At 35.6% G+C, this 24566-nt stretch overlaps 1 protein-coding gene across 3 annotated transcripts in view; it reads left to right on the plus strand.

Moving 5' to 3' along the window:
• Positions 1 to 24566, plus strand: part of LOC145668129 (atrial natriuretic peptide receptor 1) — a 2711550-nt gene that overhangs the window by 2538665 nt on the left and 148319 nt on the right. For all 3 annotated transcript variants that reach the window (XM_081735691.1, XM_081735693.1, XM_081735692.1), the window contains one exon: positions 24364 to 24432. In XM_081735691.1, the coding sequence (XP_081591817.1) occupies positions 24364 to 24432 (69 nt within the window). The remainder of the gene's footprint in view (positions 1 to 24363; positions 24433 to 24566) is intronic.

Genomic DNA, 24566 nt, shown 5'->3' on the forward strand with positions numbered 1-24566 from the left:
GCAAAAAAAAATGGCACGGAAAAGCTTTGACGACTACTCTCGACAATCCCAAGATACGGACAAGAAATTTAAACCATTGACTTTTGTCGACATTCGCTGGTTAGAGAAATTTTCTTTGTGTTGACTTACGCAGTGAAAGGATAAGACTGGTAATCTACATTGAACACGATCGGAGATACAATCCCAGAGTGAATTCCATAGCTTCGGAGAAGGGGGAAATTCCTTTCGAGCCATCCCGTGAAATCATCACTATTTGCACATACCTTCAATTATCTCTTCTATCGTTAACAGATCATATGAAACGTCCCATGGAGTAAGGGCGAACCCCAAGAAAAAAGTCTAGTTTCGAAACCAGAAATATATTTTAAACTTTCTTTACAAGGACTAATTCTACAAAACATTCCTTTATCAATTAGTAATTATTATTATTATTATTATTATTATTATTAGTAGTAGTAGTAGTAGTAGTAGTAGTAGTAGTTGTTGTTGTTATAGTAGTAGTAGTAAAATATCTGTTGTCATTAATATTACTTGGATAAATAAAAGAAGTTACACCCATATTCAGTTTGCCTTTACTACTCGGAACGCCTCAAAAATTGGATATTATTTACCATACGTAAGTAAGCTCAAATCTGACCAACGTGAGATGCTGTAATTCCAGTCCAACAGGACCAATAACAATAAAAATTGGCATTTTAATTAATGCAATACAAACCTATAATCGTTCAAAGTTTCAGAGTCCTATTTGTCGATATTATAGTGAGAGTAAAAACTTTTTTCCGCCTGCCCTCGTACAAATGACTCCTCCATCCCTCACTGAATACCTACTTATTTTAGTATATATGAAATCAACGTAGAAAGTTAGGCTGAAGATTTCACTTACATGTGAAATTTATAGTAAAGTGTCTTTCATAAGGATGAATTGTAAAATCAAACACATGTATGGAATATAATAAGTTTCCCTTACGTCTTTGCACACGTTCTTTAAGTTCACTACTACACATGTTCCCCATTGTATTTTTCTAATATTCATGTTGGAATGTTCAAGATTTCTCGGTGAATACTGATCTTGAGTTCTTAGATGGTCTGTGGACGACACTTTGCGTAGGATTTCTCAGCGTTCTTCTGTTTCTTTCCACTTTGTTTGTTCTACTATTTCATAATCATCATTATGACTATGTCCCTCAGTCTCAATGTATAATCGTGGGATTTTCAACCTTAAAAAAATATATAAATTCTTGTGTACAGCTTATAATGATATAGGCTATGTATGTACTAATTTCCATGTTAATTTTTACCGTTATGAGTTTGTGCAAAAGCTGCCACTATTGTGACGTTTTGAACAACTTTTTGGCAACAGATGTACTCTTATTGAGCTCCTTCGTTGCTAAGCGGTTAGTGTATACACCTTTAGCATGGGAGACCCGTCGATTCTTAGCGGTTCGGATTCCACTTTAAGCTGTAGATCCACGTCTCATATAGTCTTGTTGCTGAAAAGGGACGGTAAACTGAATATCAAATGCAATATTATTATTTTGATAATGGCTTCCTCAATCACAGTACTTTTTGTACCTATTAGCTTTTCCATTTCGGCAAATGGAGTCCTTTTCGGAAAAATGTAATAAATTAATTAGTTATCATTTGTAAAAGAAAAAAACGCAGTTAAAATGTCCTGTTATTAAGTAAGATACTGTATATGAAAAATCTTAATGTTATTAATTTCCAAGAAATATAGATATTAAAACTATCAGGAAATGGAGGACACTAAAACGGAAACACAAGTGTATACATATTTGCTTGTGTATTTACGCGATGGTATACTAATAATAATATCATAGAAAAATCTGCACATCAGATATGCAAACGTCTTTCTACAATTAAATATTGATGAATTTACATGTTCAAGTTTGGAATGTCCCAGCAAACATAGTTATATTTTATTTACCAACTCTGCACTACGGCTTGGAGATCTTTCCTCGTACTATTGGGAATAGCTGTTCTCTCTAGTCGTCGTCTTCATTGGATGCAGCTGAAAAATGACGTAAAATGCGTTGAGAGAGAAACTGGCGTTACTGCAAAGGATATGACTCGTGAGTGACTGCATATCTGTAGAACTTTACTTGTAGATAGACATTTGGAACTCAAATGACTCTTCTCGTCTTTTCCTTTTAATTTTTGGACAGATTCCAGTGAAAGAAAAACATATTTTGAAGCTGTTTCTTCTGAGTGCAAGTTGAGTTTTGTTTGTATCTTGCTGTCCTTTTTAATAATCTTAAAAGAAATACTGGGATGTTGCAAGATATTTTCTTGAATTAAATATTCGTAGCTTTCGTTTCTCAAATATTCATGTATGCTGGCAACAGCCAATCAACATTGCAGTCTTTTTTGTTCTTTGCTCTTTTGATATTCACTGCAACTGTATTTCCTTCTTTTGGTAAACTCCTGGATTAATATGGAACATACATTGAAATAAAAGAAAAGACGTAAAATGTATATAGACATACAAGAAATACTAGTTTGTGAACTTGTTACAATTGGTAACAAAGACTAGAAACCCGTTTAACAAGATGGGCACTTCGATAATTCTGGTTTTGAAACACGTGCTTGTTAGCAGTCATACAGAATATGAGAGTCCAAAACTTGAACTTTAGAGGAGTAGATTGGATTCCTGTAAGGATAAGCTCGTCTGTTACACGCTAATAAATCATCTAATTCAGCGGAAGATATTAGGTTGGTTTGAAGTATGATATATGAGATGTAGAGACGTACAGTTTAATATCATATCCAAACAACATGACCTCTATTAGGGATCACACCGGCTATCTTGCACCAAAGGCGCATATTCTAAGCATATAGCCAGAGGGAGCTCGGCAGGGCTGGATTAAGGGAGGGGCTTAGGGGTTTATAGCCCTGGGACTCTACTCTGATCAAAATCTCAACTGGCTATCTAAAAAGAATCATGAAGATACAGTCATCATCATAAAATAAAGTATGACCAAAATATAAAATATATTCCCTTAACTTTCATACTGTACTTTTACAGAAATGTATTAGTTATGTATTAGAAATGTTAGCACGGGCCACATACTTTTGTAGCCCCGGGCGTCCACATGGGTTAATCCAGACCTGGAGCTCGGAGGCGAATGCAAAGTTTGATGTGAAATTTAATATAGACCTTTTAAAGCACTTTAAGAACATAAGGAAATGCAACGAAATTCGGTAGTTAGTGGATTGAAATTTAACATCCCTTTTTTATACCAAGGCTTGATAAGAATGGGCTTTCTGTTTAAAGTGGAATTTGAACCTCTAGTCCAGTCTGTATCCGACGCAGTTATCCCTACCGGAAATCGAACTTCCGACCACGAACTTTAGTCATTTAGCCACGAAAGGATACTAATACAATTCCGTCTTCAAAATAATTATACAACACACACACTTTAAAAGTAATAGAAATACTGTAAGAAACGAAATAGGAATACTGTAGTAAATAAGGTGAGAACTTGAATTATAAAGCTCCTATCCAATACTCATTATTATTGCATTTTTTATAAAATAAAAATTTAATTAACATGCAAACTTCAATCAGTAATAAATATGATTGTCTATGTATCCATTTTATAAAAACTAAATCGACATTGTCTGTTACACCATAACGGGTAAACAGCAGAACTGTTTGACACGAATTTTAGAACATATCATCCCCATGCCGTAAGCATCGGTACACCACCGATGGGCAACTAGAGATATCTCGTCAAAAATTGGCGGCCCCGCAGCGACGATCCATGGTGGCTCCACCTCCGTTTTGAAAATTATACCACCATCGGCCCACCAGCGGCAGAGACGCGACGAAACGCCAATGAACAACAAAATTACTCCCCCAAAATATGTTAAATCGCCTATATGCATAATTTGCTTACATTAAGGAGAGTCTGAAAAACACTTTTAAAAAGTTAAAGAAAAGTGTCCCGGGGTGGGCGCGGACCACCAACCTTTGGATTACTAGGCGCGTGCTCTTCCGATTTGGCCACGGAGACGATGAAGAAAAAGTTGCTTGTAGAGACATAAATCCTTGAGGTATGTTTAATTTGGGTAATCAGAGTGCTCCTGTAACCACGTATATTCGACGATAACCGTTTGAGATCAGATAAAGTCCGTTCGCCATGTAATTTTATAACAAAATGATGCGCGTCTATTTACTTTATTTCATGGTTCTCTCATATTCACTTTCAAATGATCGGCTACAGTTGTCATGTAAATTCATACGCACTCATCTCAAGATTTTCCACTTCATAATGTAGAGCCAGGGATTACTCTTGACCCTCCGTAGCTCACTTTAGGAACAATTCGTCAGGAAAAAATAATACATAATAATAACCGCATGCACATGACTGGCGATAGTTCGTGTTGGTCCTTTCGCGATTCTCCGCGACAAATCGAAGAAGCGCGGACCAAAATGAAGTTCTTGCTGCTACGCGGTGGTGACTTCAATACCCCGACTCTAGATATCTCTTTCGACTCGACGAAGCCCTGCCGCCAGAGGCACACTAGCGGCAGTCCTTCGACGCGTCGCTATAACGACGATCGCCATTTTCCGGCAAGTTGGCCATTAGGTGTTGGCGACGTTTACGACATGGATCAGCTACTTTCAACTGTGTTCTTGTCATGTGACTTTGATCAAAATGCTTAGCCTGAAAGGCGGAGAAAGGTTCAAAATTTATGACAAAAATAGAATATCAAGGGGTTCTTAATTAAGGTGATGTAATTCAGTACATAACTCTTAATTAAAAATGGTTGAACGCTTGTCCCAGTATTTTAGAAAATTCCACTTCTAAAAGAGAAAAGAATGCTATTTATATAACACTTTTCTCCATTTTTCGATTCTTTGCTGTCCGTTTCACCCTTACGAAGAAACGTTTGAATCTATGAAAACATTTCCAAAGATACTTAGTGCTTGACTTGGAACGCGTTTGTCTCGTTATCATTTCTTTAAAAATGCGTATCCTAAGAGGATGAAAAGTGGTTCAAAACATGCCAAATATACAGTATCCCAGGAGCCCCTCAAGTTAGGAAGGTGAAACTCGGCGTATAAACTCATCAGTAACAAATCGACATATGCTCCAATTTTAGAAACATCCACTTGTAAGGAGCAAATAATATATATATATATATGCAAGAGTAACATGGACGTTGTCTCAGCATCACGAGACAATGGCTGAAACGTTTGTTATTAATTTTTGAATGGATTTAACGCTTGGCTTAAGCTGGGTTTTTATTATGTCACTTTTATTAAAATGCATATCTAATTCGGGGAGAAGGAGGTTTAAAGTGTATGCTACTATAACTAGAGTACCTGAGTAGACCCTCATGTTAGTCACAGAAAATAATATCAGTATCAACAAATATACATCTATTTCCTTCACGCGTAGCAGGAATAGATTCGATTACTCCTACTCGTTAGACAGCACCTCATTAATTAAAGCAAAAATGGTTAAAAAGATCTTGGTGTTATATTCGATAGTCATTTAACATTTAAAATTCACTTTCTTTTTCTACAGTGAATGAAGAGTTCCGCCGTAGCTAAGCGGTTAGTGCAAGCGCCTTGGGTTGTATTTTAATAGTTGGTATTGATTTCAGAAAAATTGAATCTCATAACACTTCGCATACGTTAGATGAAAACTCGAATATGCTTCTCAAATATGTAACCTGGACTACATCCAATACACTAGCAACATTAGAGAAATATATCACCCAAATTTTTAAGAATTCGCACATCCAATCAGATTCAGAACTTTCCCAAATACGATTCAGATTCCCAACAAATCACTAATTTTAATTATCCATGCTTGTAAAGGAGAAAATATTGTAAAGTTCTGCTTTTGCAGGTATAGGTACAGCATAAGTAGAGTGAATTATGGTGGACGTTGTCCACCACAAACTTACTGGGCTGGGAATTGAGCCAGGGACCCCATGCACCAGAGATAAGCACTATTCCACTGAGCCATCATACTCCCCACGCTTTGATTCAAATAGTACCTTAAGATTTTTTTTTATTTCTTTTATTATTTATTTTTTTTTTTTTTTACAATGAATCGTGGCTACTGTGTGAAACGACTTTTTGAATACAGCATCAGGATTGATCAGTTTCTTTAAATTGCATTTCCATTCAAATACACATCGTAAGCGGAGAAAGGGATTGAAATATACTTTTCAAGTATCACGCTTTTTCGGCTACTTTTCAAACATCTTTATCTATTCATGCACATTACTGCGTGCTAAGAGTCCCGTATTGTGTTGAATGTCTCTAATAAATTTCAGTCTCTGCCAGACTAATCGGGTCCTTGCGTTCTGTTCTAGCTTGATACACAATGTTAACCTAACAGCCAGTGTTTTTCTCTACAATAACACGAAAAGAAAATGAAACAAGATTAAACTCTCACAACAGTGTAACCTTATAATATACAAGGCAGAAGGCAGTGCGCATAATCTAAAGAGAAATATGGCAAATTTGCTGGTAAGTTTTGACTCTCCCTCGTATATACTATAGTCGAAACTTTTATAGTGCAATATAAGAATATACTTGTTAAATATTTACTGTGAACTCGCCATATATTTACGGTGAATGTAGCTTTGTTTACAAATGAGAAAAAAAGACCACAGCATATATGTTCTTTATGAAGCAATTTACTGCTTGCTTTTGATTTATTTATATTCTTTCTGCATTGTTTCGTTAAACGTAGCGAAGCAACACACACACACACACACACAAGGTAATCAATGTTCAAGTTTTGTGAAACTTTTCTCCTTCTATGTATTCTTTTCGTTAAAGTTCTTTAATATATACGGCACTATACGGTGAGCAGTTTGTACCATAAAGCAGAAAGAACAGAGCGGTAACCCTCAGGGATTATTTTATGCATTACAAATGTACTAACTTCAATAGTTCGCTTCAGAATTGCTAATCTGCTAAGAGGCTGTAGCAGCCTTACGCGAGAGCAATTTCCTTAGGCTCAGCTTTAATATTATTTTCATATTCATAGTGTGTTTTGCACAAGATTGTCTCTTTTTTTATTTCTTTTTCAAGTTTAGTTTAAATACTTTTAAAACATTTAATAGAATTTCAGATCTGAAAGAGCAAAAAGATTCCGCAATTTTGAAAAGTTTCCAAACTCTTTTTGGCAATAAATCCTAAAATTAACTTATTTATGTATGTTGTTATGAAGGCAATATTAAAGAAAGAAATGCAGAGGTTTTATTAAACGCCTGCAAGGAATTTGGTTTACAATAATTGCAGCAGAGAATACTATATACATAGGAATTCGTCGTGACCATAATACTGCAAATTATAGATACGTTAAAATATATTAAAAAAACTACTTTAAACAAAGGGGATACTTTCAAATATCTAGGATCAACTTTAAGCAGGCCAAAACTGTATCCACAGCGGCCTTCGGTGCGAGCGGTCCTGGGTTCGATTCCCGGTGGGGACACTCGGTCGAAAAAGTATAAAAGCTTTTTCAGGCTAGCCATCCTGAATGAGGTTTTCATCATTCACACCAGGCAAATGCCGCGGTGGTACGTAACATAAAGGTCCCATGCTGCTTCCTTCCCTTTCCCCGGATAGTGTGTTCGCTGAGGAGCATCATCCCTCATACGTAACGGCCAAACATGGCTGTAGATGCCGAAACCCCAGAAATTTACATCCTAAATCCTAAAACTATATCCACGAAGAAATTAAATGTCAATTGAAAGCAGCGAATTCGCGTTCAAATTCTTTCATCTTCGCGAATTTTATCGAGGAAATAAAATTTATAATATATGAAACGAGAATTTTGTCTATTGTGTTGTAGGGTTGCGAAACATTGTCGCTTACTTTGATGGAAGAACCCGAACTAACAGCATCTGAGAATAAAATCCTAAGGCGAATATTCCTGCTCAAGACAAGTGGAATTGAGTAAACGTAAGGAATATGTTCACATTTCTCGAAAAAAAGATGAAATTTGTTAGTTTAACGCCTCATTTTGTAGTTTAACGTCCCACATCCATATAGCTAAAAGAACCAGATGACTAATGAAGATGAAGGATTGTAAAATTAAATTTCTATGATCTCCTACCAGAATCAAACCTAGGACCACATGTAGCGAAGGAACATATACCTATTCTCGGGTAAGAACGTATCTGAATTATTTCCTGGTTAAACTTCCGGATGTGTGGTATAAAAACTGCTGTTTTTTTTTTTTTTTTTTTTTTTTAACAACCTGTGTGTTGGTGACCACTAAAAGGCACGAATGTTTTCTAACCGAGTCAGGACAGGGCTAAGCTGTTTCGCCCGTGCGTGTGAAGAGAGCAGGCGCGTAAGCGAGTGTAGTGTAATGAAGTAGGTGTTTGCAATGATAGTACGAGTAACAATAGCACTTGTCATTTTTTTTATACTAGTAACGCTCCACTTGTAAACATAAAGTACAGGTTCTGTACACTGTGCAGAAATATGCTGCTGGAGGAAAATAGCATCTAATAGAGTCATCTGTAATATGCACTCACTTATTTTATTTGTCGTAAAGCACTTGTAATGATTTTACACTAGTAACCCTACACTTGTAAACCTTAAATACAGCTGTATAACTTTCTATTTAATCCTGTCGTGTGCAGAAACTTGTTCCTTATAAACATGTCTTTTCGTGCAAAGTATTGAATTTTACCTCTAAATCTTCCAAAATGTGGTGCTCAAAAACTATATCAGCACCATTAATTCCACTCGATAAGTATGAAATAGAATTTCTCTTCAAAACGAGCACAAAAATAGGTTAATTTCTACAGTAAATTTTAATATTCCTTGCATCAATTTACCCCACATTAATCTCAGCTGCTGAGATTATTTCGTTTTACATCTCTTAGCATTTTCCATCGTCCTTCCTCTTCTTCTTTTTCCTCTTTATTTCCCATTATTTCTCTTCTTCTTCTGTATGCAAAATGTGTACAGGAACCCCTCCTTCCGTCTTCCTCTTTTAACCTTCCTAATTAGCCATATCTGTCTTTTATTCATGGCTGCCTTCTTCCTGTAAAAGTCTCTTGTAATTAAGTTATAATGAACTGAGGGTAACACGGGATAAAGACAATTTTCTAAACTTTCTTTTCTTTTCTGCCGGATCCAGTAAGAGTAGGTCTTCGTGCAAAAAACAAAGAAGAGAGGCCATTTTGTTGAGACTTCATGTATTTCTGCATGTAATTTTTTTTTCGTTAGAAAAAAGATAGAAACCAATTGAAGTGGAACAAATTACCATGAGACACGACAAAAGCAGCGAAATATGAAAATGAAAATTGTCAGGTTGAGTGAGATCTAATTTGCATTTAGAATGCCAATTGTCAGGATTCTCGTCCCCAGTTGCAACTGTGTTCGCCCACTGTGAAGATAGAACAAGGAAAGAATTAATCGAGATTGGCTTTTTTTATTTTTGGAGTAAAACAAGGCCGGAGGCAAATAAGTTTTATTAGCTTTAAATTGGTATCAATGTTCTATTATTACCTTGTACACCCTTGGTTGGGATATCAAAAACATACAGTAACTATTCAATCAAGATCAAGAACAAGCGTCGCTTATTGATACGCTTCCATACAATTGATGAGTGTGTAAATTGAAAATGGTGAATAATAATACCAAGGCCACAGGAAGTACATATATACTGTATATATAATAGAAAAACGTCTCCTTTCAGTTATGAACCGCCGAAAATTCGAAAAATCACGTTAGGAACTAATATAGGAACTAATGTGCGCTCTATCTAAATATCCATGTTTCAGAATTCACCGGTACCAGCGGAACGAACGCACCATTAGTACTTAAAGGATTATCCCTATACCTCAACTTTCTTTCTACAGTATAGTTTGTTTCGCCGATAACAGAGGATGGTAAAGCATACATATTTACATAGAGCGCACACTAGTTTCTGTATATTCCTTAAACCGTTTGGGATAGGTCCTATAGTTTCTAAGATAGGGCGTTTCGAAATATGATTTTTCGAATTTTCTGCGGTTCAGAACTCTAAAAGGAGACGTTTTTCGACCCATATTTATTATGAGTTTCTTTTTTCATTGCATATAAGGAATCACCTCCTAAAGTTTTTCGGTGGAGCTCCGTTACTATGGGACCTACCTTAGTCGGATCAAGACTTCACTTAGGAACTAATATGTGCACTATCCAAAAATACGTGTTTCAGAATCCTGCGGCACTCACACAACAATTTTTATAGAGGGCGTTTGGCTAAGGGTATATAGTTTCAAGTACTCACCAACTGCCTCTGTAAAACCTGTTGCAGAAGTATCGCAGGATTCTGAAACATCGATATTTGGATAGGGCACATACTAGTTCTTAAGTGAAGTCTTGACCCGAATAGGGTAGGTCCCATAGTATTGAAGCTATGGACCTTTAAAGTTCCTTTTTAATTTTAATGTTTTCGGTAGCCTATAACTCCGAAAGGAAGCATTTGTGCACCCAAGTTGGTCTAACTTTTTGTCTTATCTTGGTATCAGGAATCACATCCCAAACGTTGTTGGTGTTGTTTTGAAACACCCTATATATATATATATATATATATCGGGTATTTCTAAAGTACTCTCAGAGTTCCCGCGAACTTCATTGGTTCAAGCACAAGCTAAGATTTTACAGGGTGTGTCCAGAAAGTAATGAGACTGGCCGCCGCGTGGCGCTCCAATCGCCAGTAGCGCGCTCCCCGGGAGGGATTGTGGTGTAGGGTCCATGCTAAGCAATACACTTTGTGGCAGTCGCTTCCGAGCTCTGACGCAGTGAGGATTACGCGTGGCCCAAAAATTGTTTTTGAGCTTTCGTCACAGCAGGGAATGTGACAAAGGAAGCGTTCACTGGGGGAGCGCTACGTGATTAAATTTTGCTTTCGCCTGGGCAAAACTGTTTCCGAGACGCTTGCCTTTACCAAGGAGGCTTACAAAGACGATGCCTTGTCAAGGGCCCAAGTTTTCCGGTGGTTCAGTGAGTTCAAAAAAGGACGAGAGACCGTTGAAGACATGGAGCGAACGATGGTCGAAGTCCAAAAGATTTATCATTTTGGCCACGTTTTTGTCCAAACCACTCATTGAAGTGCGTCCAGAGCAAAATTTAATCGCGTAGCGCTGCTCCATCGATTGCGCCCCATTTCGTATGTTATCTACCGTGACAAAAACTCAAAATGGAGGTGAAGAAATTTTCTCTGCACTATAAAAGATTACGGGATTGGATAACTTGCCTTTCAGGATTCACTTGTAACATTTGATTAAATTGATTTGAATCTTTTGGGGTCATTATCGATATGCAGCACTTTGGTAGCATTGGAATGAAAGTATTTGATAAAACATCAGCGTATGGGTGGTGCAAGCATAAGTATCATTGCATCAGCATGTAACAAATTCACAACTTTTACCTATGAGGACAGAAATTTCCCTTGGACTCCCTATTCTCGTTCTAGTACTAAGGTGTCAAAGAATTAATTCTACTAACTGTTTCCACACAATTTAATTTTGAAACTTGGGAGCCTAGTGTTATCATTGTGAGACAAAACGGTAAGACATTATTCTGTTAAACGTCTTTTTAATGACATTTGTCTATTGACTTGAAAGTACTAAGTTTATAACACATGGTGTCTATAGTTCAAGCGTAACAGATGTACGGTCTTGTTTAATAAAACCTGCTGTTATCCCCGTTTTCTTTCCGCCGCCTCCCTCTCAAAAGCCCTGTACGGTTATTCACATATTGAATTCAAAGACACAGACAATCGTATTTAACAGGTTGTGATTTTTATATGAAGTCCAAGCATTAAAATATGCCATATATTATAGCAAGAGATTAGGTGGCGTAACAGGTACTGAACTTACGCTTGAAATCGTTTATTACGAAGAAGACAAAACGAACTGATAGATTAATTACAATTAAACAAATTGGTAACAATACTATTTACATTTTAGTTGCAGAACCGGCAGCCGGCACTTCTTCGCTGGTCGAGATATATGTAGGTATATAATATGTCTACTTTTCCCTTTATTCATATACATTTTAATTAATAATATAGTAATATATCAATTAAAAACTTCTACTTGTGTCGGAGGATCTTGCTCCTTTTCCCCTCGTAAAATCTAAAATGATGCTGCTGGCATAAGCGCTTGCAGTGGACAGTGGCACCGATTTCAACATAGCTTTTCGTATATAATGTAACAAGTAATCAGTGAGGTTTTTAATAGAAATACATACGACAAAACAAGTTTCATGGAACAAGGCGCTTTCTTCCCTCCCAGGATTGGCACGCATGAGGTATAAAGTAAGAAAAAAAAGAAAAAGAATTGAAAACAGTTTCAGCGTCCCCAAGTAAGTGAACACCATATATATATATATATATATATATATATATATATATATATATATATATATATATATATATATATATATATATATATAATTAAATTCTACAATATTACTAGTCTTTACCGAAATCAAAATATCTAAAAATTAGACTATAGCAGTCGATAGACCTCATTGTACGAAACAAGATTAAATAAGTGAGTGTAAGTTGTCATGTGTGGTTGTCGAGAACATTGGAAACTAATATTAAACTATACACTAATCAATGTTTTCATAATAATACTAGCAATATGATAGCCTACTATTGTAATGTTTAATGAAATATAGTACAAAATTATGATCTACTCATATAATGGTTGCCCCCGGTCGTAAGAGTGCGACATTGCCGTAGCCTGTGACACATATACTCCTAACAGTGATACTACATTCCTAACAGTGACACATATACTTAAACAGCGACACAACTCCTAACAGTGACACATATTCTCCTAACAGTTACACGTACTCCTAACAGTGACACATACTCCTAACAGTGGCTCATACTCATAACAGGAACACTATACTCCTAACAGAGACACACACATACTCGTATCAATGACATACACAATTCTAACAATGACATACTCCTAAAAGTGGCAAAAATATTCCTATTAATGATACACATGCTCCTAACAGTAACAGTTATGCATCTAACAGTGACACATATTTCTAACAGCAATATGAATATAAAACAAAAGATAATATTAAACAGGCTTCCCGGAACAGTTTCCTCACTATAAAATCATGTTGTGTAAGGGTTATAAGACTTATATTCCGCTGAAAAATGCTCCGTAAGTTTTTTACGTTATTCCATTATTAGTCCATACTCTGTCAGCTGAAAATAGCGTGTTCAAAATATGCAGACATTATACAACATGTATTTATATCCTTGTCTTACATTTATCAATATATTATGCAATTTTTTGTTCGTATTTCACCACCAGTGAAGTTTTCTTATAAACTTTGTACAACAACTAGTAGTAATAAATAATTAATGTCTTATGGGAATCATCAGTCACTTCCCCGTACTCTTCCAACATTTAGAGTTAAATTCTCTCAAGCTCAGAACTAAGTTTGTTGGAAACCATAACTTTTTTTTTTTTCTTTCTTCAATTCGCCTTAACAGGAATAAACTTATTTTCCGTAACTGTAGCGTTTATTATCTGAAAAGAAACACGTAAATATTTTGAATGTTACTAGATTTTATCTTGTTACTCAAATGTCCAACAACTCTTTATAGTCTAAGCAGAGAAGGACTCGTATTTGAAAAAGTACCTAAGATATTGAATCATTGCCGGTTCCTCCCACATTCTTGTTCCACTTATTTTTCCATCATCATTTAATTGCCTTAATCATGGGACATTAACGTGAAAAATTTTATTTCATTTTTCTTTTTTTTCTTCCTCGAAGTCGCGTAGTTATAGATCTGACTGGATGCGGATATCCGCACCAATATAGCTTCTTGCACTTGTATTTTTTTTTTTTATTTACGATAAAATTGTAATATATATATATAGGATGTTTCAAGAATACACTGACAACGTTTGGGAGGTGATTCCTGACACCAAGATAAGACAAAAAGTATAGACCAACTTGGGTGCACAAATGCTTTCTTTCGGAGTTATAGGCTACCGAAAACATGAAGAATTGAACTTTAGAATTCCAGAGGTCCAAAACCGTAGGACCTACCGTAGTCGGATCAAAACTTCACTGAGGAACTAGTATGTGCCCTATCGAAAGATCCATGTTTCAGAATCCTAAGGTACTCATGCAACATTTTTTATATAGGTAGTGGTGAGTACTTCAATTTATATGCCTGTAGCCAAACTCCCTCGATAAAAATTGTTGCGTGAGTACCATAGGATTCTGAAATATGTATTTTTGGATAGCGTACATATTAGTTCCTAATTGAAGTCTTGACCCGACTACATTAGGTTCCGTAGTTCTCGAGCTATGGACCTTTAAAGTAGTGCTGTCGGAATCGGTTTTTGAAAGAATCGAAAACCGGTTTTTGTAAAAAGTGAAATTTCATAAAACCGAAATGTCGGTTTTGAAAACCGCTTTTGCGGCTTCGGTTTTGAAAACCGTTTTTGCGGTTTCGGGTTTGAAAACCGTTTTTCTGGTTTCGGTTTTGAAAACCGTTTTGCGGTTTCGGTTTTTAGGAACCCGATTTTCTCTAAAACCCAAAACCGCAAATGTCACAAAAATTCGACAGCACTACTTTAAAGTTCATTTTATCATGTTTTCGGCAGCCTATAACTCCGAAAGGAAGCATTTGTGCACCCAGGTTGGTCTATACTTCTTGTCTTATCTTAGTGTCAGGAATCACCTCCCAAACTTTGTCGGTGTTGTTTTGAAACACCCTCTATATATATATATATATATATATATATATATATATATATATATATATATATATATATATATATATATATATATATATAGTGGCGGATCCAGGATATGATCAAGGGAGGAGCTAAACTATAGTTTGCCGTTTTATCCAGTGTAAAGCAGGATTGAAGCCCATTTTATCCAGTGTAAACCTGAGCGTCAAGCGGGGGACTATAGACCCTTGTATCCGCCACTGTGTGTATATTCATTCCTGAAAAGTTGAGGTGATCATTACCATTCTTTTAAACACCAATAATTACAAGTAGTATGTCATGTGCTTAGTCTGAGTATCTCGATCACTATTAACACAAAACAAACCTTATTGGATAAACTTTGCTAGTTAACAGCGTATTGGAAGCCACGGTGGCTCAGCAGTAGAGCACTTACCTCTGGTGTATGGGATACCTGATTCGATCCCCGTTCAAGTAAGATTCTATTGGACAACATTGTATCTCTGGGATTTCTCAGGGTACTCCCGTTTCCTCCCATATTCTCATTCCACCAGTTTTTCCGTCATCATTCACTTGCCTTACTCGTTGTCTCCCTCAGCCTAACGGGCATAATCGTGAGACGTTAAACTGAAAAATTTCATTTAATTTTTAACAGTTTATTTATTTATTTATTTACATATGCAGGACATAAGTAAGTAAATAAATTATCTGTTCCAGCAGAGGAAGAAAACCAGTTATTATTGAAAACGAATGATATTACTTGTAGCGCCATAAAATTCGTTTTCATCCATTTTTCTCGAAAATTAGGTCTACGCTTAATAATAATGTTATTCTGTTCAGCTTGATAACCTCTGTCGACTTATGAGTATCTCACCTCCATAAATAATATTTCAGTTAAACAGAAATGAGAGTTTAAGAGTTATTCATAATTTTGGACTATATTTAGTTAATTATAATATGTACTGCCATCTTGGTAAGTGTCATAATAAACAGCTTCAATGTCTTTTTCATCTTAATACTGTAGATGACGCAGTTCTAATACAGCATAAAGGTTTAGGTTTACCGAAAAAGCATTGCTTTTGTCGATTTGCTCGAAAATTACGTATGAATTTTTATACTCGTCGATATAATTTTGTTCCGTGTATCGATTTGTATCTGACTCATCCTTAAACCCTAATAATACTGTTGAGTTTATTAATACATTGATTTAGAGAATATTAAAAAATATGATGGCCGTCCTGAAAGTAAAGAACGATTGCGCATCGTGCGCGTCGCCGACCTCCCTACCACAGTGAATGTGTGCGCAGCAGTTAGCTCCTTCCTTCACCTCAATGTGAGTCGAGTCTCAATGCTGTGCGGTCATGCTACTTGTTTTTGCAGCGATTCAAAATGGCGGCGCCAGTCGAAAATTCCACCTAATATGAAGTACGAGGTGTCATTCGTCTTCTAAGCTCGCAAAAAGGGAAGCCTATTGAAATTTATAGTCAAACAAAGAATGTTTATAATGATAGTGCAATGAACGAGTCATCAGTAAGAAAATGGTGCATTATTTTTAATCAAGGAATTACCAGGGTGCACGATGAAGATCAGAGTGGGAGGTCATTACTTGTTACGGAAGAACTGAAGGAAAAAGTCGAAGAAAAAATTCAGGAAGACCGACGTTTCAACTTATTCCCAAAACTTACAGAATTTTTGCGTGGAAAATAGTTCGTAAAACGATGAGGAGCTCAAGCAAATAGTGACATCCTCAGTCTAGGACTAGGGGGTATAGGACCTCGGCAGAAGCCTCAATCTTCCTTTTCCTTGTAGCATGTAGGAGTCTGACAAAGTATATTAAGTTTCAGAGTCTTGTAAAACCTTTGTGATGGGGGTGACTTTTCTAAATAAAGTTGTCAGCTTCATTTACCAGTGGTAATGGGGCCTCACAAGGTGGGGACCTGTTCTGTTTCTTTATAGTGTTACACTAACTTATCAAATGACTAACATACGGCCCTAAGGTGACTTTATAAACGTCAGACTTATTTCCGCATTCATAGGGCCCCAATATACATTTAAACAATATGATGATGGAGCTTCATCTTCATATTGTTGAAATATTTTCTTACTAGACCCCAAACGGGATTGTATAATACAAATCTCTTTTTTAAGAATCCTGAACTGTTACGATCATATAACGACCGATATAGACAGTTTTTCGAGCTACCCGGTGTTTTGAAAGAGCAATTAAATGAGTTTTGGAGAAATAATATTACTTTTGCACTATATTGTTGACACTCTTTTCTTTTTTTTTTTTTTTTAGTCTTTTTTTTTCCTGTATGTTAACATTGTCCTGTGAAAAAGTGGAAAATTATCCTGTATCTGGGAATTTGTTCAATAAATACATAAATATTTAGAGAGGGCCCCAGTAGGAATCCCTGCCCTTCTGCCCTGGCCAGTCCGGGCCTGGACATCCTGCCTGAAATCTTTGGCGGCAGATGAGTATAACACCGGTATTGAAAAACTGGTCCCACGTATAACAAGTGTCTTGACAACTATGGCGATTACAGAGAAAAGTAGAGTATGGTACGGTGGCTTTGTAAATAAGCTTTTGTGCTGCTATCTTTTATTTTTATTTAACCATGCCAAAAAGGTTCTTTATTTTCTGAACGACCCTCGTATAATTCCTTCTTATTTCAACTCTCTCCTATATCTATAACCCTTATTCTTTGATTTATCTCAAAGTTCTGTGAAGCAGTACATTTTTTAGATCATTGCAGTATATAACTTGCTACTGTTCCAGAGCTAACTTCATCAAAATGTTTCCTCTAAATCAATTATGGTTACGTAAATGTCCTTACGTCTGTAGATAGACTTATCATTTATTCATACATGTGCTGTCCTTTGATCTTATATGCATTCAACAAATAAACGACGAGGATCGCCATTTTCTCTAAGGTTATAGAAATGTAGTAACTCTTCTGATATAGCCAAGTTTATCATCTGCTAAACTTCTAGTTTCAACTGAACGCTGTGTACTGATGATATCACATGCATAACCTCAATTGTTATTCTAATTAGGAAAACTTGAGTTCTAAAATTGATATTTTCTTTTAAGGGAACAGTTTTAGCAATGCTTCAGTACTTCACAAGTGTCAGTAGTCTTACATATCGTATATAAAAATGAAACTATGTTTGTGACTTCATTAACTCTTGAACCACCCGACCGAACTCGATCAAATTTCAAAATAGGTTACGTAATTTGACGGTACAACATAGGGCAGGGGAGGAGGGAGATATATAAAAATGATCGAAAGTGACCAATATTAGTGTCGAATCCATAGTTTTCGGGGTTGCTGAAATGAACAGTAACATTTCCGATGCCGTTGAAATCCAAATTTAGCCCCACAACTTGGAGGATATATATAAATGATCGAAAGTGACCAATATTAGTATCGAATCCATAGCTTTCAGGGTCACTGAGTTGAACAGTGACACTTCCGATCCCGTTTATATCCAAATTCAACCCCGCGACTTGGGGGATGAGGAGGTGGGAGATATATAAAAATAATCAAAAATGATCAATATTAGTATCGAATCCATAGTTTTTGGAGTCGCTGAGACGAATAGTGATACTTTCGATGCCGTTTAAAATCAAATTCTTTCCCCATTATATAGTACTCCTAAGGAGAAGATGACATGTAAAAATAATTGAAAATGATCGACATTAGTGTCGTATCCATTGATTTTGGGATCCCTAAATTGATTGGTGACAGTTTTGGTGCCCTTTATGTTGAAAGTGAAACGTATTCTCCCTGTGCGAAGAATGGGCGTTTTGCTAGTAAATAATACTTTTGTCTATTAATTGCAGTGAACATATTTTTATTATTAGTAATCTTTGAACAGTTAGTTTGACTAAAATGCATACACACATACAGTTCAAGCGAATTGTTTGCAGATTTATTAAGAATAACCTCGTACGAAAACAACAAATATGATTTAGAGAAAATTTAATAGAGTTAGCAAAAACTGTTCTGAAAATGTAGTAGTTAAGACTTACTGTAATGGAACAAAATTATCATTTAGTATTTATGGATAAACGAAAACTCCTGCTTTTTAAAAAGTTTTATGTAGGAGGTTACACGGAACAAGTGTATCTACCAGTAAGCATAACATTTATTGAGGCCGTTAAAATTCAAGGAGAGAAGGTTAATAACGTTATACCCAAGCTTCCTATTTCAAACGTATTGACACAATGTAAAAACGTAAAAAATTATCTAAATAATGAAATTTTACTACCGTTAGAGTAACATCATACCCAAAATGGTAGTTTGTGCACTTTAATTTGTTAAAACTGAACTTATATCACGATCGAATAAAATATGTGAAGTTCACAATAAAGTGTTACCCAACAAAGAATGAGACGTAATCAAAATTCAGTTCCAAACCAAATATGGGTATGTGTCTCTTTCTTGGCTTATGATAATTTTTTTTTGTTTGCCAGTTCAAATTTAGGAACCCGTACAACACACATAACACGACGTATACAGAATAACGTTCAAAAATTTGACAAGGTTGTTATGCAATTCAACATGATTCTTGTTGAATGTTGGGTTGCATAACTTAGTTTTTATGGTCACCAATGAAATTAATTAGATGGCAGTTTGTAAACTAGTATAGATAGCCAGCCCCGACTTGAACATAGGACTCATAACTAATGAATGTCGCGATAGAACTTTTTTTAACTTTAGGCTCCACTGTAATGAATAAGAAAATCATAAAAAGTAAAACAAAAAGTTAAACTTTCCTTTTTTTAAGAAAAACTGCTTGTTATGGGGTTAAATCTTCATCCAAAAAAAGGACTTTTTTGCATTTTCAATCCAAATTTTGGAGGTCTCTTAACAGTAATAGCATAAGTAAGACGGACGGAGATACGTACATCAGAAATACCTTAGTGGTGAATACTATAATCATGATTTTTGATAAATTGCTAATAAATAGAAACAAAGTTTCAAGGAATTGAATAATTGGCTTTTTTTCAAATGTTTTATTTCGAGATACTACTTAGTTTAAGTATTACATTCTATCATATACATCAGTTTCAATAAACTTAAAGATTATATAAGTCCTTTTACAGCAATTTGAGCTGTTGCTGTGATATGACAAACATTGTAAAAGTTAGCAATACTGCTTAAAATTATGTAATTCCTATAAAACAGCTTGTAATTACGACTGCAAAAGAACTATTGCTGCATTGTTATAGAAACCAAGGAAAATAGCAATCATTTCAAAATATTTCCACAAATATGATAATTTAAGCAATATAGCAATCTCTTTCCATGTTTATCATATTTCTGGATCAATTTAAAATACCAATTTTTGCTGTAAGCGCCGTTATAATCTTCACGCTCATTGGAAACCATCCGTGTTATTGAATTGATACTTGGGACATCAAACTAAACTAGAACACTTGTCAAAAAGTAAACTTGGAGACACGATGGCTCAGTGGTAGAACGCTCACCTCTGATGCATGGGGTCCCTGGTTCGATCCCAGATCCGTCAAGTGAACTTTGAGGTGGATAAACACCGTGTGCATGGGTTTTCTTGTTGTTCTCCCGTTTCCTCCCACTTTATTAATTCCACCATTGCATTCATTTTTCATCACCGTCTCTTTTAGCCTAGCCGGCATAACCGTGGGATGTAAAACTGAAAGTTTCCATTTTTGGGATTGATACTTACCTAAGTGCTTTTCTTCGAAATAAAGGCCTTCGATCCGTTCAAATTTTCAATCCCCTAACTTCCTTCTTATTTATTCGAAATGCATTATGTAATGACCATAGTGTTCGACACTAGGTACTTAGGATGTGCATTGCCTCCCCTAACTCATTTACGTTATTACTGTTCTAGAAGTCTCCAAAGTTTGAGCGTTTGTGATATTGAAGCGCTCTTACTTTCTAACACTGAATAATAAATGTGGTATTATAAATCTTCGTTTAACATGTAGTTTGAAATGGGTAATAATCTGCATATATTGCCATTTGTTTAAAAAAAAAAGAATCAACTTAATGTTGTGCTGATGACACTGATAAAAGTTACAAAGGCATTTAAAGATAAATGGTCCACCCTGTAGAATAAACTTTCCCTGGGAGGTTCCCAGCACAGAGGAACAATGTGGTGCACGGTTGGCATTCACAGAAGAATTTCCATAATCATTTAGAAAAATTCAGAATCACGTACAAAGTGCAACAGGAAAAGCTTTTATAATACTTTTTATTTGGATTAGAGAGTGACCTCGCGTAGCATAGTCGCTAATATTCTCACCTTTGGTGTGAGCAATCCCGAGTTCGATTTCCATTGAGGGCACTCGGTTGAAATAGGGTAAATTTTTTTCAGGCCAACCATCCTGAGTGAGGTTTTCTTCATTCACACCAGGCAAATGCCGGGATGGTACCTGACATATAGATCCCAGGCCGCTTCATTCCTTTCCCAATCCTTTCTTCCTTCCCTTCGCTCGGATAGTGTGATCGCCAATGGACGTCATCCCTCAAAACGTGACGGGCTAAATGGCCTTAGATGCCGAAAGCCCAGAAATCTAATTCCTAATTCCTCATTTAGTTTAGAGAAATGAATTCTAGATTTTCGATATGGAATGGTACTCTAGTAACTTAACTCAGTATTTCTGTTACATTCTTCTAGTTCAGTTTGTTTGCTTTTTTCTCTAAGGCTCATAAGCAGCTAACCTTCTTCCTTCACTGTTTCTGATGTATACAATAAAACCGATAACTAGAACACCTCCTTTTCACGACATTTCCTGTATTTGATTGGTTGTTACTTGTATGCTGCATAGCACTCGAATTTCAGCAAAGAACATAGGAAAAAGTGCATCTGTACATTTCTTGTCTTCAGTAGTTTACAAGAAGTCGGAGTTCTTGAAATACACCGATTGAAGAATCCAGGAAAAGAAAATATGAAATAATAATAATAATAATAATTGCCAACGCCCTGGCTGCACTGGGATGTCGCTTATCATGAGAACAGTGAAATCAAGCAGTGCCGTGTTTGGTCCAAGGAAAGATTGGTGAAATTTCATGGTTATTATATGGCAATAGCATTGCGCGTCTACCCAGCGCTGTGAGAACAATTGGGAAACAACTTGAAAGATAGAAGTAGTGAACTCCCATTTAAAATCCCAGCATTGACGGCGAGGGGAGCCACTGACCACACAACACTCACTCAAAGGCATGAGTACCAACAAGCCGTTTGGAGGACCAGGAATTTATTTTAGTTATAATAATAATAATAATAATAATAATAATAATAATAATAATAATAATAATAATAATAATAATAATAATAATAATAATAATAATAATAATAATACCTACATTAAATTTGAAAATTCGATTAACGTCCATTCTACTTTTAAATTCCTTTTGCAAATAACTGCAGACTTTGCAGATTGCCAAAGCTTAAAAGTGTTATCTCAGTTTGAACCAAATATAAAACTTCATGTTTTCTTCTTTTCCTTTGTACTTCTTAATTAGGAAGTTCAAAACGATTCAAGCAAAGAATTGAAGAATCTTTAGATATTCCAAGTTGCATGCCCGTAGGAAATGCTCTAAATTATATTTAGCTACACTTTGGAAGTCTAACTTCATTCGTAAGGACTTAGTTAAGGAAATTATTTTCCTGCAAGAACAAATAATTCTTTTTGTACTTACGATAGCGAGATCTTTTGTCGAAAGTTAATTTATGTGTAAGTAATGCTGAACGAACCATTATTCTAAAACCTTATTTTCTTAATCTTTGCGAATTAAGAATAAATCTTCAACCATGAGAACCCAAGGTGTTAATATAAGGAAATTTAAATGTTCTTTTACACATGGTAGGAGCCTGTCCATGGTAGAAACATAACTGAATTCTGATTAGCTTACTCTGAGTTAGATGTACCATTCATGAACTATTCACGAACTGACGGATCACAACTCTTAAAAATGTAATAAATTTAGAAAACATGAGCCATGGCAACAATTGCAAAGTGCCAGTTGGAATCTTAAAACATGCGGTGAAAATTAGGAGTGTTGCCAATTTGAAATATCGAATAATGGACGTTTAATGCACATTAGAAGCAGTCTTAAATTCATACTGGTTAACTATAGAACAAAAATAAGCATACCATTGTTTTTTGGGGAAATTTTACTATTAAAGGAAGTGTCACATGCTATGGTTTTCATTTTTCAAAATTTCACTTTAATTCAAAATTGCAGATTTCAAGATGGCTGCCGTTAAAGATACCCTTATCGTATCACTTCTCCTTAGGCATAATATGTATTACTGAAACCTTTATCCACTTATTATCATTAATACGCTGGTTAGAGGCGGAAGTAAAGAACTTATGCACATAGTAACTATAAATAATTAATATGCCTGTAACTTTTTCCTAAATGTGCGTATCTTAAAACTAACTTCACCATTGTTTTCCTGATTAAATTCTAGCCGAAAATTATGTATCATATTACCCTATTCCCATTTAGAAAACTTGACCTTAATTCAAAATGGCGGATTTCAAGATGGCTGCCGTCAAGGTCATATCTATCACACGACTTCCCCTAGGACTTATAATATGTGTGTTGAACATGGTTGTTCTTTCATTAACACTCCGTTTACAAAGGGTAGTAAGGGACTTCTACAGTAATCTCTAATAACCACATCACAACTCTTAAAAAATATTTAAAAAAAATAGAAAACATGCACGATGGCAAAAATTTCTGTCATCAAAAATAATGCATACATGCAATCTATCAGAAAAAGATCATTGAAATCGGAAACAGACACTTGGGTGATGTCCCTTGTAAGCTCCAATGCAACCAGCCAAGTAATGAGTCGGTTGCAATAGCCGAGTGGTCTCAGGCTCTCAGTTCTGGTCACGATGCTGATCCATTGTGAGTTCCAGTTTCAATGCAGTTCATAGCCGTTTTAAACTATCCTCGTGGCCCTGTCGTGGTGGATTAAGTAGAAAATGGAGACAAGTCCAAATTGGGATATTTTTTATGTATTTATTATTATTACTGTAAAAAAAATAAAGAGTAAATGGTAAGGCGCTTACCTCTGGTGACCAGCTGTGCTTCGATCCCAGCCCAAGTAAGTTTGTGGTGAGCAAATTTATGCCGTGGGTTTTCTCGAGGCTCTCCCGTTTCCTCCCACATTCTCATTCTATCAATTCGTTTCATAATCATTTACTTTCATTAATGATTCGTCTCCTTTAGCTTACACAGCATAACGGTCAGACGTAAAACCGATAGATTTTATTTTTCATAGTTGAGGAAATGTGTATTTTTTTTTTTTACATCTTCCATATGTTTAAAAAGATTTTCGGTATTTAGTTTATAAAAAATATTTTGTTTATTCTGAAACTGGTTCATTATCCTAAATTTTTGTGATAAAGAAATTCTATTGAATACATTGTAAATAGACTTTGAACAACACGGTTTCTTCATAGCACAAACATTTGGAATCAAAAAACCCGTTATACAAAGCATTTCTGTACAAATAATAACTCGATAAGTATATTTTAGCTAGTCCATTAATCATAATGTTTCTGTATTTTGACCATAATCTGACAATAGTTTTGTTTCCTCTTCTTTCTAGGTTGTGGAACTATTAAATGGTCTTTACACGTGTTTCGATTCTACAATAGAGAACTTCGATGTGTATAAGGTAAGATGACATCTTTTCACAATATGTTATAAAAATGTCTTGGGTAAACATCCACTGATAAAACATTGTAGGCCCTATTTATCAATTCTATTCAGCTCCGGTTTTAATCCCCAAACGAAATGCAACCAATATTA

The sequence above is a fragment of the Thermobia domestica genome, chromosome 13 (genome assembly GCF_964235325.1).
Source record: "Thermobia domestica chromosome 13, izTheDome1.hap1.1, whole genome shotgun sequence".
Lineage (NCBI taxonomy): Eukaryota > Metazoa > Arthropoda > Insecta > Zygentoma > Lepismatidae > Thermobia > Thermobia domestica.